Source organism: Nomascus leucogenys, chromosome 18, assembly GCF_006542625.1.
Source record: "Nomascus leucogenys isolate Asia chromosome 18, Asia_NLE_v1, whole genome shotgun sequence".
Classification (NCBI taxonomy): Eukaryota; Metazoa; Chordata; class Mammalia; order Primates; family Hylobatidae; genus Nomascus; species Nomascus leucogenys.
The window spans coordinates 90,235,070-90,248,518 of NC_044398.1; the positions used below are offsets into that span (position 1 = coordinate 90,235,070).

Consider the following 13,449-nt stretch of genomic DNA (forward strand, 5'->3'; position numbering starts at 1 on the left):
CAAAAAAAAAAAATCAAAAAAAATTGGCTGACATGATGGCACATGCCTGTGGCCCCAGCTACTTGAGAGGCTGAGGTGGGCGGATCACGTAAACCCTGGTGGGTAACACTGCAATGAGCTGTGATCTCACCACTGCACTCCAGCCTAGGCGGCAGAGCAAGACCCTGTCACTAGATAAATAAATAAGTAAAAAACAGCTATGCTTTGAGATTGGCAGTCTTGGTGTGAGCACACAACTCCACACCTAATACTTAAAGTAATGAGTTTAAGTCTCCATTTAATGAAATATTCAGACTATGATTATATTTAGTTTCATTAACTGCATTCTCAGACTAATGTAATGGGATTTCCTTTTCACCTTGTAATTAACTTTATTGAGAATGCTTACTGGGATTTTTCTTTTTGGCAGTTTCCTAAAACCTTATTATAAATTATTTTAATATATGTATTATGATATTAGTAATGTTACTTAATTTTATATTGGGTGTTATTATTAAAAGAAGAAAAAATTCAACACTAATCTTTTCAAAGAACAGCAGGCTGACTGAAAAAAATCTGTATTCAGCTCCTAACAGCTGATCCTGAAATTTTGGTCCTCCTATGGCTGACCTGGCATCTTATTTTCCAACCAAAAGCAGTATGGTCCTTGTAGAACAAAATCCTCTTCTCCCTGTATGTGGATCTGTACAAAATTAATCAGACCTGCAAGAAAGATCTACAGTCTAAGACAAATAGTCCTCCCCTCAGTCAGGGGTGGGCAAAGTCAGTCCATGAAAATGTTCTGCTTTTCTTCACTCTGATTCGTAGCAAGTTGATGGGAAGTATTTTTCTTTCAGAGCAAAATATCTATTTCTCAGGAAAGGCCTTCCTAGTATCTCTTCCCTCCCTTCTAGCCCCAATGTTACCAGGCACTATTTATGTTACTAGCCAGATGTTTTGTGGAGGGCTCCTTCTGGCTCCATGGCACCCTGAACTTACTCCCACCATGCTACTTTGCAATTACGTGATTACTTTTCCATTTCTCCCACTGTACCATAAGCTCCAAGAGGATATGTCCTATTTATGTCTAATTCATCCTTGTACCTCCAATTCCTGGCACACTGACTGGCACATAGCAGGATTTTAATAAATATCAGCTGAATGTTGATTGAATAGAAATATTAATTACAGGAAAGCAAACAATTAGCTAAGATCTGAGTCCTCCAGGACAGAAATGGTGACTTTATCTCAGGCGGCCCATTTTCAAAGGTGAATGTAGTCTAATGCTGCAATTCTCAGCAGGAATCAATAAATAAGGAAAACAAATAGAAAAAGAGGCATAATCTGGTATATCGCCCAGTATAGGTCCTTTAGAAAGGCATGAGAAAGGTCATAAATAGAGTATAAGGTTTAAAGCCAGGTAGACATAAGTTCATGTCCGTGGTTTGAATTACTCAGAAAATATCTCTGTGACCTTGGGCAGGTTACTTAAACTCTCTGAGTCACAGTTTCTTCGTCTACAATATGTGAGTGCAATACACATTTCAATTATTTTATGAAGATGTTGTGAGAAGCAAAATGCAGGCCAGGCACGGTGGCTCATGCCTGTAATACCAGCACTTTGGGAGGCCGAGGCAGGTGGATCATCTGAGGTCAGGAGTTCAAGACCAGCCTGGCCAACATAGCGAGACCCCATCTCTACTAAAAATAATAATACTAATACAAAAAATGCATGCATGTGATAAGTGCAAAAAAAAAGCAATTGTTTTATTACTCCTTTCAATCCACACTAAGTATCAATGCTACAGTAGGCATGTCCTATCACTTAATCCAGATACTCCAATACAAATGCTCTACCAAAAGAAATATGTCCAAGGATAAGCTTTCCCTGGTATGGAAGGAATAGAACTTGGCATCTTTTAAACTAAACCAGACACTTTGTTGAGCACTTAGGCTTTCTTTACAAATAGTCCTACAGTTGGTTGGAAGCACTTGGGAAAGGCAATGCAAATCTAATTAGCCTATGCCATGTGGCCAGCATTAGTAGCAATTTTTGAAAAGAGCCCAGGACACAACTTACAGAAAGTGATTTTTTTCCCCTTAAGGGTTCTCTTTCTCTGTTGCTTGTATACACACACACACACACACACACACACACACATAAACACACAGACACACAATCTCATTTTCTGGGTGCAAACATAAGACATGCTGGGGACCATACAGATTCTTACTGGCCTGGTCTGCCAGTGTAAACAAAATAATCAATAATTTCTAACAGAACAAAAGCTCATGTGTTTTAAATGGAAAGAGAAGAAAAACATAAGACAGGAACAAATGGCGAAGAATAGGACAGCTGCTCCATCCAAGATATTTCCTTGGGAAGGAATTGACGGTTTCTTCATTTCTCATCTGCATCGAAACATTAGTAATAACAAACACTCCCATGCACACACACACACACACATGGTGTTATCAACTGGCACGCAGAGCGAAAACATTTTCACTGTGAAGACAACTGCACAATGAATTCATGCCGATTTGTATCATTGTCCCCTAATGAACAGCCAAATTTAGCACCAATAGTCACTCATTCTACAAACAATATTAGTAACAACCAATATTTATGTTACCAGGCACTATGCTAAGTTCTTTACATGTGTTAATTAATCCTCACATCAACCTTGTAAGGTAGATATTGTTTTACTCCTTTTATAGAATGGGAAACTGAGGTTCAGAGAATTTGATTAATTTTTCCAAGATTGCACAGTGAACAAGTACACAGCAAATACCCAGTCTCGGTTGTCTACCCCTCAAGTCCATGTCCCCCACTTCTTCACTGCACTCCCTCAAAGCCATGTTCAATGTCAGAGATCCATCTATACCACTGAATACCATACCTCAACAGAAAAACCAATTTCTTGATCTAAAACAATCAAACTCATTTCAGGCTACTGTGCTGAACCTACAGACATATTTTAGCTAATCTAGTGTAGAGCATCCCCTCACTCTTAGTAACTACTTAATTTACTAACCCATATGCCAAAACCATTAGAATCATAGATCTTCAGATAGAACAACTAGTCTGCCCAACTGTGAAAAAGAACTAAGTTTCAGGAATAAGAATGTTGGTGGCTGTGACTTCATAGAAAGGAATCAAACATTCACATGAGTTGGAATTAGTCAAGTTCTCTCAAAACTCAAAATCCTAAGAGTCCTAGAGTTTCACTGGGCTTTTAATCAAGCTTGTGCTAAAGAGTCATTCATATATTCATTCATTCAATAACTGTCTATTGAATACAGCATATTGTCTAGGCATTGGTGATACAGGGATGAATAAAGCAAATGCATCCCTGCCTACCCCCAAGGAAGATTCAAACAGCCGTCTACCTCCCCTTTCCCTCCTCATGTACATCTTTCTTGGAGAACCTGCTCCACTACGGTGCTAAGGAATAATCCTAAAATGCACGCCACCCCATTCAACTGATGGAAACAGGGTCAGACCACTGATCCATTGACTGAAGCCAGACCACTGACTGGCTGGAAACCATTCATATTCTCTCTCTCTCTGGATAATTTGGACTAAGAAAAGATGCTTTTCTCACTCTACCTCCTGAAGTTCCCGAGATGGTCCTGATCCCTATCCCTCCTGAGACTCAAATATTCACTGTGAGACAAAGCATGTGCAAGCTGTGGAGTCGCACACAATTGGGTTTGAATCCTGGATCTTCTATTTATTAACTATGATGTCACTGACAACTCCTCTAGCTTTTTTTTTTTTTTTGAGACGGAGTCTTGCTCTGTCGCCCAGGCTGGAGTGCAGTGATGTGATCTCAGCTCACTGCAAGCTCCGCCTCCCGGATTCATGCCATTCTCCTGCCTCAGCCTCCCAAGTAGCTGGAACTACAGGTGCCAGCCACCACACCCGGCTAATTTTCCTCTATTTTTTAATATGTTATTATATATATTTTCAAACAGGCACAAACATGGAATAGAATAATGAACTCCCATGTATTTGGTTAACCAGCTACAATAACTCTCAATATTTTTCCAACTCTGTTTCATTACCAATTCCCAAAATTTCTTTTTATTTTTTTTTGAGACAGAGTCTTGCTCTGTCACGCAGGCTGGAGTGCAGTGGCTTGATCTCAGCTCACTGCAGCCTCTGCCTCCCAGGTTCAAGTGATTCTCATGCCTTGGCTCCTCGAGTAGCTGGGATTACAGGCATGCACCACCACACCAAGCTAATTTTTGTGTTTTTGTAGGAACAGGGTTTCGCCACATTGGCCAGACTGCTCTCAAACTCATGGCCTCAAGGGATCTGCTGCTTTAGCCTCCCAAAGTGCTGGGATTACACGTGTGAGCCACTGCACCTGGCCCCATCTCCCACAATTTTATATGGAGTATGTTTGAAGCAAACCTCAGTCATCATGGTAGATTAGTTCTTTCATTTCCACCAATCTCAATTTTCTCGTTCATCAAATGGGAATATCTTCCATAGGCTTTTTTATTCATTGGACAGAAATGTATAGAGCTACTCAGGAGGCTGAGGCAGGAGGATCACCTGCGGTCAGGAGCTCAAGACCAGCCTGGGCAACATAGTGAGACCCATTTCTACGAAAATAAAAAATAAAATGTATAGAGCTGCTACCATGAGTCAGCCCAGTTCCTGGTGGGGCAGGGGCGGTACAATTGTGACAATACAAGGCATTTTCTCCCCTGCAGCTTACATTGTAGTAGAAGAGGCATAAATAAAATAATGAGTGAGACAACTTCAGAGAGAACAAAATGCTATAAAGAAAATGGGGGCCGGGTGCGGTGGCTCAGGCCTGTAATCCCAGCACTTTGGGAGGCTAAGGCAGGTGGATCACCTGAGGTCAGGAGTTCAAGACCAGCCTGGCCAACATGGTGACATCCCCTCTCTATTAAAAATACAAAAATCAACTGGGTGTGGTGGCATGTGCCTGTAATCCCAGCTACTCAGGAGGCTGAGGCAGGAGAATCACTTGAACCTGGGAGGCGGGGGTTGCAATGAGCCAAGATCGTGCCACTGCACTCCAGCCTGGGTAACAGAGAGAGACTCCATCTCAAAAAGAAAAGAAAAGAATGGGGAAATGGGAAACAACGGATGACTTGAGGGGCAGAGGTAGACAGTAAAGTCCTCTCTAATGAGGTAGCCATTGGGGCATGAGGTGAAAGAGGAAAGATAAGACACACAGAGGCCTGGAGCAGTGTGCTGTAGGCATGAAACACAACAGGTGCAAAGGCCATGGGGAGAATAGAGCCTGGCTCTTTGAGGGTTGATTGAGAACTAAATGAGCTAATACATTCAAAGCATGTAGTACCTTGCTCAATAAATGTTAGTGTTAGTAAGGCTGTAAATTGGATGTATATTTTGGAAACAGCTCTCTTTCCTAAAATGCCAGTGGATATTTCCATTTACTTAGCATAACTTTCAACAGTTGCTACTCCCAGAGGAAGACCCACCCACACTGCAAACACCTGTATCACAAGAAAACGGAATAGAGTGTAGTGGTTATAATCACAGACCTTGGGGCCCTGACTGGCTCAGTTTAAATCCCAGTGTCACCACTAAGTAGCTATACAAACTTTAGAGAAGCCACCTAACCACTCTGAGCCTCACTTTCCCCATCCTTATGATGGTGAAAACAGTAGTATCAGCCTAATAAGGTTTTGAGGAATCCATGTTTTGGAGTTTTATAATGTTATCTGTATAAGTCACTGCTGATATTACACTATCTTACATATTTTTTACTGTTATATATGCCTTGATCTATACTTACCATTTTGCCTGTCTTGGCTAGGAAATTCCCCCAAAATTTTTTATTTTTTTTTTTATAGAGACAGAGTTTCACTCTGTCACCTAGGCTACAGTGCAGTGATGTGATCATAGCTCACTGCAGCCTTGACCTCCTGGGTTCAGTCTCCCACCTCAGCCTCCCAAATAGCTGGCACTACTGGTGTGAACTACCATGCCCAGTTACTTTTTAAATTATTTTTACTTTTTTTAGAGACAGGGTCTCACCTTATTGCCCAGGCTGGTATCGAACTCCTGACCTCAAATGATCCTCCTGCCTTTGCCTCCTAAAGCACTGAGACTACAGGTCTGAGCCATGCTCAATCTCCCAAATATGTTAAAATACTTAGGAATATTTTCAAAAGTTAAGTGTAGGACATCCCAGGTGCCTCGGTAAATATGGACTCATAAATGGTCCTAGATATGAGCTATACAGCGTCTTCAGAAACTAAGCCACAGGTCTGCTTTGGGGTTCCTTGTAAAACCATTTGGGAACTGTCCTAGGAGAGTCAGGGTGTGACCGGCTGGAATAGCATCCTGCTCTTTCTGATGGATTTTATGTTCTAAAACATCAATTCATCATTTCTCTTCACTTGCTCAGGTTATGCTGCAAAATGAATTATGTAACATCATGATTTATTTTATAGCATAACCCAGGTTCAAACAGGGGTTGTAAGAGTATATGGGATATGAAAGTCTTTGTCCTATGAACATATGCAAGAGCACAGTCAGACCAACAACTGGTTCCATTCCAACACTGACCCGAAGAGAGTAATTTTATGTAGATGTTTTTATAGACACTAGGAAACACGTTTTACACTGTGGCAGTAAAGGCTTTGTAATTGCTTCTGGCTTGTTTAGTGTTGTTTTCTGTCTTTACCACGTCATTACGCAATACTGCGCAACCAAAATGCTATGATCAAAGTGTGCTCTACTAAAGACAACGTGGTATCCTGGATGGGACTCTAGAACAGAAAAGGAGTATTAGTGAAGAAACTAGCAAAATCCAAACATGTCTACAGTTTAGCTAAAAAGGAATGTACTCATGTCGATTTCTTAGCTTTGACAAATGTACCTTGGTGATGTCAAATGTTGTTATTGGGGAGAGTGGGTGAGGAGTATATAGAACTCTGTGTACTATCTTTTGTTGTTGTTGTTTTATGTTTGCTGGTACATAGTAGGTGTATATATTTGTAGGGTACATGAGATGTTTCCACACAGGCATGCAATGTGAAATAAGCACATCATGCAGAATGGGGCATCCATCCCCTCAAGCATCTATCCTTTCAGTTACAAACAATCCAATGACACTCTTTAAGTTATTTTAAAACTTACAGTTAAGTTACTATTGACTACAGTCACCCTGTTATGCTGTCAAACAGTAGGTCTTATTCATTTTTCTGGGTACTATCTTTGCAGCCTTTCTGCTGTAAATATTTTTAAAAGTACTCCGAAACAAAAACTGTATTTCTTTTATATATATATATATATATATATATATATATATATATATATATATACTTTAAGCTCTAGGGTACATGTGCACAACGTGCAGGTTTGTTACATATGTATACATGTGCCATGTTGGTGTGCTGCACCCATTAACTCGTCATTTACATTAGGTATATCTCCTGATGCTATCCCTCCCCCCTCCCACGACTTGGAACAAAAACTGTATTTCAAAAAGTGTGCTGTGAACACAAATGAGTCAGAAACATTGATCCAGGCTGTAGCCACAGCCCCTCACTCACGTCTTCCATCCTTAAGAAGACCAAATGGAACCTACATGCAGCCTGCACCCCAAAACGGGGAGAGGGGTATCACTGGCAGCCAGGGAATTTGGGGTGCGGGAGGCAGGGTATGTTCGTAGCACTTAAGGACAAAATGTGCCTTCAAAAACAAACGATAATTATATAGAAGCCGAGGAGCATTTGCAGAAAATCACCATCTCACAGGAAACTACATCCTGTTAATCAAAGAGGTTGAGGCCCTTTTGATTATCAGACTAAATATTTTTAGGCAATATCACTGAATGCCTGGAAAGAACATGAACAGCATCCGCTGAAGAAAAATCCATCTTTAGATAAAAACGCAAGTCCAATATATCACAGGAAAAATCAACCCCAGAAAATTAATGTAGAAAGGTTGACAAAAATTTTCTCTTTCCTTGCAGTTCGCCTTCACCCAAGTCTATCTCCATAGCCCTCCTCCCAAATATCCAGATCTCTACCCTGGCTATTGATTATCTTACCATTTGACTAAAACTTAAGGGAAAGAATAGAAAGAGACGTAAGGTTAATATTAAGATAAGAAGAGAAATAGATGGAGATTAGTATTCTCTTAAAGCAATGTTGAGTGGGTGATTGAATAGACATGAAAATGACATTTAACTTGAGACTAGTGAAACCCCAGTCAAATCTAACAACTTGGATGTTCAGTGAAGAACTGAAAATAGCATGACGTGCCCTTCCTGGTGTTTCACAAATAGATGCATCATTCTTTCCAATTTGTGTAATGGTAAATCCTTGTAGATCCTATAACGTCCAGGAAAGGGTTTTATATTAAATGGGTGCATTCTGGTTCTGGCACAAAGGGCTGGTCTAATTTTCCATTTATCGGACTGGATACCTTCCCTTCTACTTCGCTATCAATCAAAATGTTCTCTGATGACTGCTTGGCTTCTTAAACCCTTAACTGATTAATATCAGTCATCTTGTCCTATTCTCTCAATGCACTCCTCAAATCATCTGTTCATCTGAACATACAAATGTTTTTCTGTATCTATGACATGTAAGTAGCTCCTGAAAATCAATAAAAAGATAAACAAGGAAATCTATTATTACTGTTGGCTACTGAATTAATGTGTTATATATATTAAGCTTATTAATATAAACCAGTGAAAAGGTCACAGGCTTCTTATTTTTGTTATTCAGATATTCTCAACAATGCTAGTAAAGAAGAATTGGATCAACCTGGAAGGATTGTATAAAATTAACATTTGCAGCAATTCTTGTAAGAATGCAGTGTTTGTCGCATGACTTCTGGAATTCTCGCCTGTAGCTTCCCAGGAATTCTCTAGTCTAGTCCTACCCAGTAGACTATTACGAGACACTTTCTCCCTTGATGTAAAAGATCACTGATTACTTAGGCACAAATATAGACCAAATGCAACAATCATAAATAAACCAAAGTAGCCTGGCGCAAGAGACTTCTGTCCCTGGACACCCATCTCTGAGCAGTAATCCATTTTCAGTACAATTTTCAATGAAAATGCCTTATGTAAGCAGCATTCATTAAGGTTTCCTGCCCACCTGATGGAATGATGAAACTTAGGTGACTTCAATGAGTTTGTTATTTCATTTGAGTGCTGATTCAAAAATCATCCTAGAGATTGGAACTTCAAGGGAAAATCCTGTTAGCAATCACCTTTTATAGCCAAGGACTTGACACCCTTTCAATTTCTCTGCCCTGTGATCATGTTCATTTATATATGATGTTTGGGACTGAAGCACAAGACTAGGTTCAACATATTTCCCAGTGCCAACTGAAAGAAAATGTGCTCATTTCCATTAAAGCCAGAATTGGACACAGCAACTGCTGTGTCAGAATTGATGCCATTTACCCTATCTTTGGGGGGCTATGGGATTTGGTCATAAAACTTCCATTTGCTGGTGTATTTTGTTCTAAAATGTTGCTATTTCTCATACCATTTTGTGATCCAGTTCACTAATAATGTTAAATTCTTTAATATATTTAAACCTAAGACATTCTATTTGGTGGCCTATTTTTCAAACCATGCAAACACTGACTTTACTAACACACTGCAACAATTTCCAAACCATGAAAAATCATCACTAGGCAGAATCAGAGAATTCACACTGCCTAGGTCAAATTCCACAGGCTTCTTCCTCTACCCATCGAGCATAAGAATTTGCAACCAAACAGTCCAAAACTATGATTCAGCAAATAACACACCCAGGCAACTCCTAGTGGAGCCTCAGCAAAGGCAACCCAGTCTGTAAAAATGTGCAACATTAGAATTGTTTCTGTTTTCAGGAACCTCCAGCCACAACTAAATGCATCCTTTAAATTGTCTGGCTTTTGTTATTTTAAACCAAACCCTCCACATTATTTTAATATGGGGGTTACTTGAAAACATAATTACTGGGGTAACCACAGTAGTATATTATTGTCACAAAATTAACAATCTTATTTTTTCTCCATTCTCATAGGTCAGAGCATCAGCTCCATGATGTATATTGCATATACAGACCTTTGAAAGGAAAGAAAATCTTTGGGAGTATACCAAGATCCCCAATCATGCTCTGTGAAAAATACCTATTGAAACACAATAGCAAACACAGTTTTTTTTTTCCCCTGGCAGAACAATGGAAACGAATTTGCTGCTGTTGAATCATACAGAGGAACCTCAAATCAACAGGACCAAAATTCAATACCCACTCCCTGCACCCCCTACACACGCAATATTTTGTGGATTATTTTTATGAAACTCTAGCTTTACAAATAATAGACATAATTCTTCTGAACTAGTATTTCATAATTGAAAACAGCATGAAACCTAGAAGTCACAACTGGTCTACCTCAGGAGGCAGATGTATAAATGAGTAGACCATTGGCTAACAGATTGACTAGCTAAAATGAACTAACCCAAAAATCCATTGGTTAAGTAAGTACCCAACCATGATGAAACAACCAAGAGGGCCACTAATCTAGTTAATAAATGAATCAAGATGAACCAGTCGAGCAGTCTAGTAGCTAAAAGTATCAATCATGTGAAACCAACCAAGTGGATCGCCATTTAACAAAGAAAGCAACCAACTGACATCTGATGATGCTAAATTCAGCTTCATCCGAAAGACATGAAAGAAAGCTTCTAACTTGCCCACAAAGAGCTCTTAACTAACCCAAGCACGCTCCACGAAATCTGGCAATGTGACCACTGCTCAGGTCACCCCATGGGACTGGAAACGGTTCATGCAGCTGTACTTACGAAGATTATTTATGGGGGTTCTCGTGTCCATGTTCTCATAATGCTGGACGTGGACAACGATGTTTAGGTCTCTCTCCATGTGATCAGTGTTGCAGTGGCCCTGTGGCCTCATGACATCCGCAAGGGCCCTGAAAGAAGAAAGAATTTAAATCTGTTCATTCAAAACACAATGATTGGCAGCTGCTATGCGCCAAGTACTGCAGCCATGAACAAATGGCAAGGCGGATTACTCCATGGATCCACCTTTCTAGTTAGGGGCGGAGTAGAGAAAAACATAAGTAAATAAAATCACTGTAATTAGAGGTTACACAGGGACTTTATGCAGACTAGTGCACATGCTTCTCACAGCAGCCGTGTAATAACAGGACTACCTACCCCACGGAGTTTTTAAGAGGATTAAATGATGAATACATGTAATGTGTCTGCAGTCCATAGATTTTGTTCTCTCTTTATATCTAACACTAGATACGAACCCTTCATATACAGCAATGGCCCAGTATTAGTAACAGTAGATAACATTTATTGAGTATTTGCCATAAGCCAGGCACCATGCTAATCGCATTACATGTCTTAACTAAACAAAACAGCACAAAACACATTATGCGGATTATTACTCCTTGCAGATGAGTAAACAAAGGCTCAGAGAGGCAAATCGACCTGCTCAAGGTCACAGAGGCAGTAAGTTGTGGCACAAGAATTTGAGCCTGAGTATTTTTGGAGTGTGTAGGGGGATGGAGACACAATTCAACCTATGACAGTGACCTTCATGATTAGATGTAAACTTAGCAAAAAAAAAAAAAAAAAAAAAAAACCTCAGTGTCATACATAGAACAGACCAGAGAGCTGTCAAACAGATATCACACCCAAGATCAGACCTACCAATGCATTTTTTCTCTTTACTCTCCATCATGTGTTTATTTAGATTATATGAATATCCTTGAAAGATACATAATATTTTTGTAGGTATTACTGTATATGTGTGTCTTTTACATAAACAGTGTTTTTACCATAAACCTCATTCCATTTCTTCCTTTGTTCACACGTGAGCATTAGCCATAATGCTGAATGTGAAACCCTTTCATCTCTTGCAGCCACTGCATAATATTCCATCATATGCAATCCCCACATTTCACTTACCTGCCAGAATGAGTCTTCATATGCAACAATTAGTACGGTGGAGGAACTGGCCCATCAGAAACCCATCAGAATGGATGGCAGCTACAAACAGCTGCCATCATTGCAAACCAGCAGACTATCAGCCCCACTTGTCATTTCCATAATTATGGCCATCTAGAGGGTCAACAACTCCCCAGCCCCGATAAACAACACTGCAATAAACATCTTTTTTTTTCTTCAGATAGGGTCTTGCTCTGTCACCCAGGCTGGAGTGCAATGGTGTGATCATGGCTCACAGCAGCCTCGAACTCCTCAGCCTCCTGAATAGCTGGGACCACAGGCACATGCCACCACGCCCAGCTAATTTGTTTTCTTTTGTAGAGACATGGTCTCAGGGTCTTACTGTGTTGACCAGGCTGGTTTCAAACTCCTGGCCTCAAGCGATTCTCCCACCTCCACCTCCCAAAGTTTTGGGATTACAAGCATGAGCCACCGCAGCTGGCCAATAAACATCTTCATACCGGCCTTCTCCATACCACAGAGAAGTTCTCCAGGGTGCAAACCCACAAGTAGAATTGCCGTGTTTGGGGATATACCCCCACGCCCTTAGCTGGCCAGAGCCCTCTAAGCCCACACACTGGGAGACAGAGTAGGAAGAGGAGCTGTTTGGGGGAAACCCACACAGACCACCCATGAATTCAGCAGGCCTAGCCTGTCTGCTGGAATTTACCGCACTACAGCAGCAATTCTCAAACCACAGTCCACCTATCAATGGTGTCAGTGTCCTGGCAGTGTCGCCTGGGAACTTGTTAAGATAAAAATTTTCAGATCCATCCAGCCCTCCTGAGTCAGAAACTACAGGGGTGGAGTTCACCCAGCAACCTGCGAGAAACTCCTACACATTCAAATTTGAGACTGTGCTAAGGCCACAGGGGCCCCGAGCATGGGGGAACTGTTGATCACGGGGCAGTGGAATGATGGGGTAAGAACTAGAGCTGGCAAGGAGACATCTCAGCTGTGAGAAAGAGGTTACATAGGGACTTTACGCAGACTAGTGCACATGCTTCCCACAACAGCCGCGTTGGGAGAAGCCAGAACAGCAAGAGCCCCACATGAATGAGAGGAAAAGATTGAGTCCGCTAAGACACAAGAGAATAACAACAGCTCTCATTCTTTCATTGTTTCAACAAATATTTATCATCTACTGTGTGCCATGCACTATATAAGGCCCTGAAGATACAGCAGTGCCTAAGATGAACAAGGTTGCTGCCTTCCTGGAGCTTATATTCTATGGGAGAAGATTTAAATAAATAAATAAATAAATAAACATGTTAAGTAGATAAATGACTGGGCGCGGTGGCTCACGCCTGTAATCCCAGCACTTTGGGAGGCTGAGTCGGGCAGATCACGAGGTCAGGAGTTCGAGACCAGCCTGACCAACATGCTGAAACCCCCATCTCTACTAAAAAAAAAAAACAGAAATAAATAAACAAGGGCTACAAATCAAATAAATAGGAGTAATGTG

At 40.7% G+C, this 13,449-nt stretch overlaps 1 protein-coding gene across 2 annotated transcripts in view; it reads right to left on the reverse strand.

Annotated features, from left to right (window-relative positions):
* Positions 1–13,449, reverse strand: part of SHISA9 (shisa family member 9) — a 339,015-nt gene that overhangs the window by 313,057 nt on the left and 12,509 nt on the right. For both annotated transcript variants that reach the window (XM_030798016.1, XM_030798015.1), the window contains exon 2: positions 10,809–10,936. In XM_030798016.1, coding sequence (XP_030653876.1) covers positions 10,809–10,936 — 128 coding nt within the window. The remainder of the gene's footprint in view (positions 1–10,808; positions 10,937–13,449) is intronic.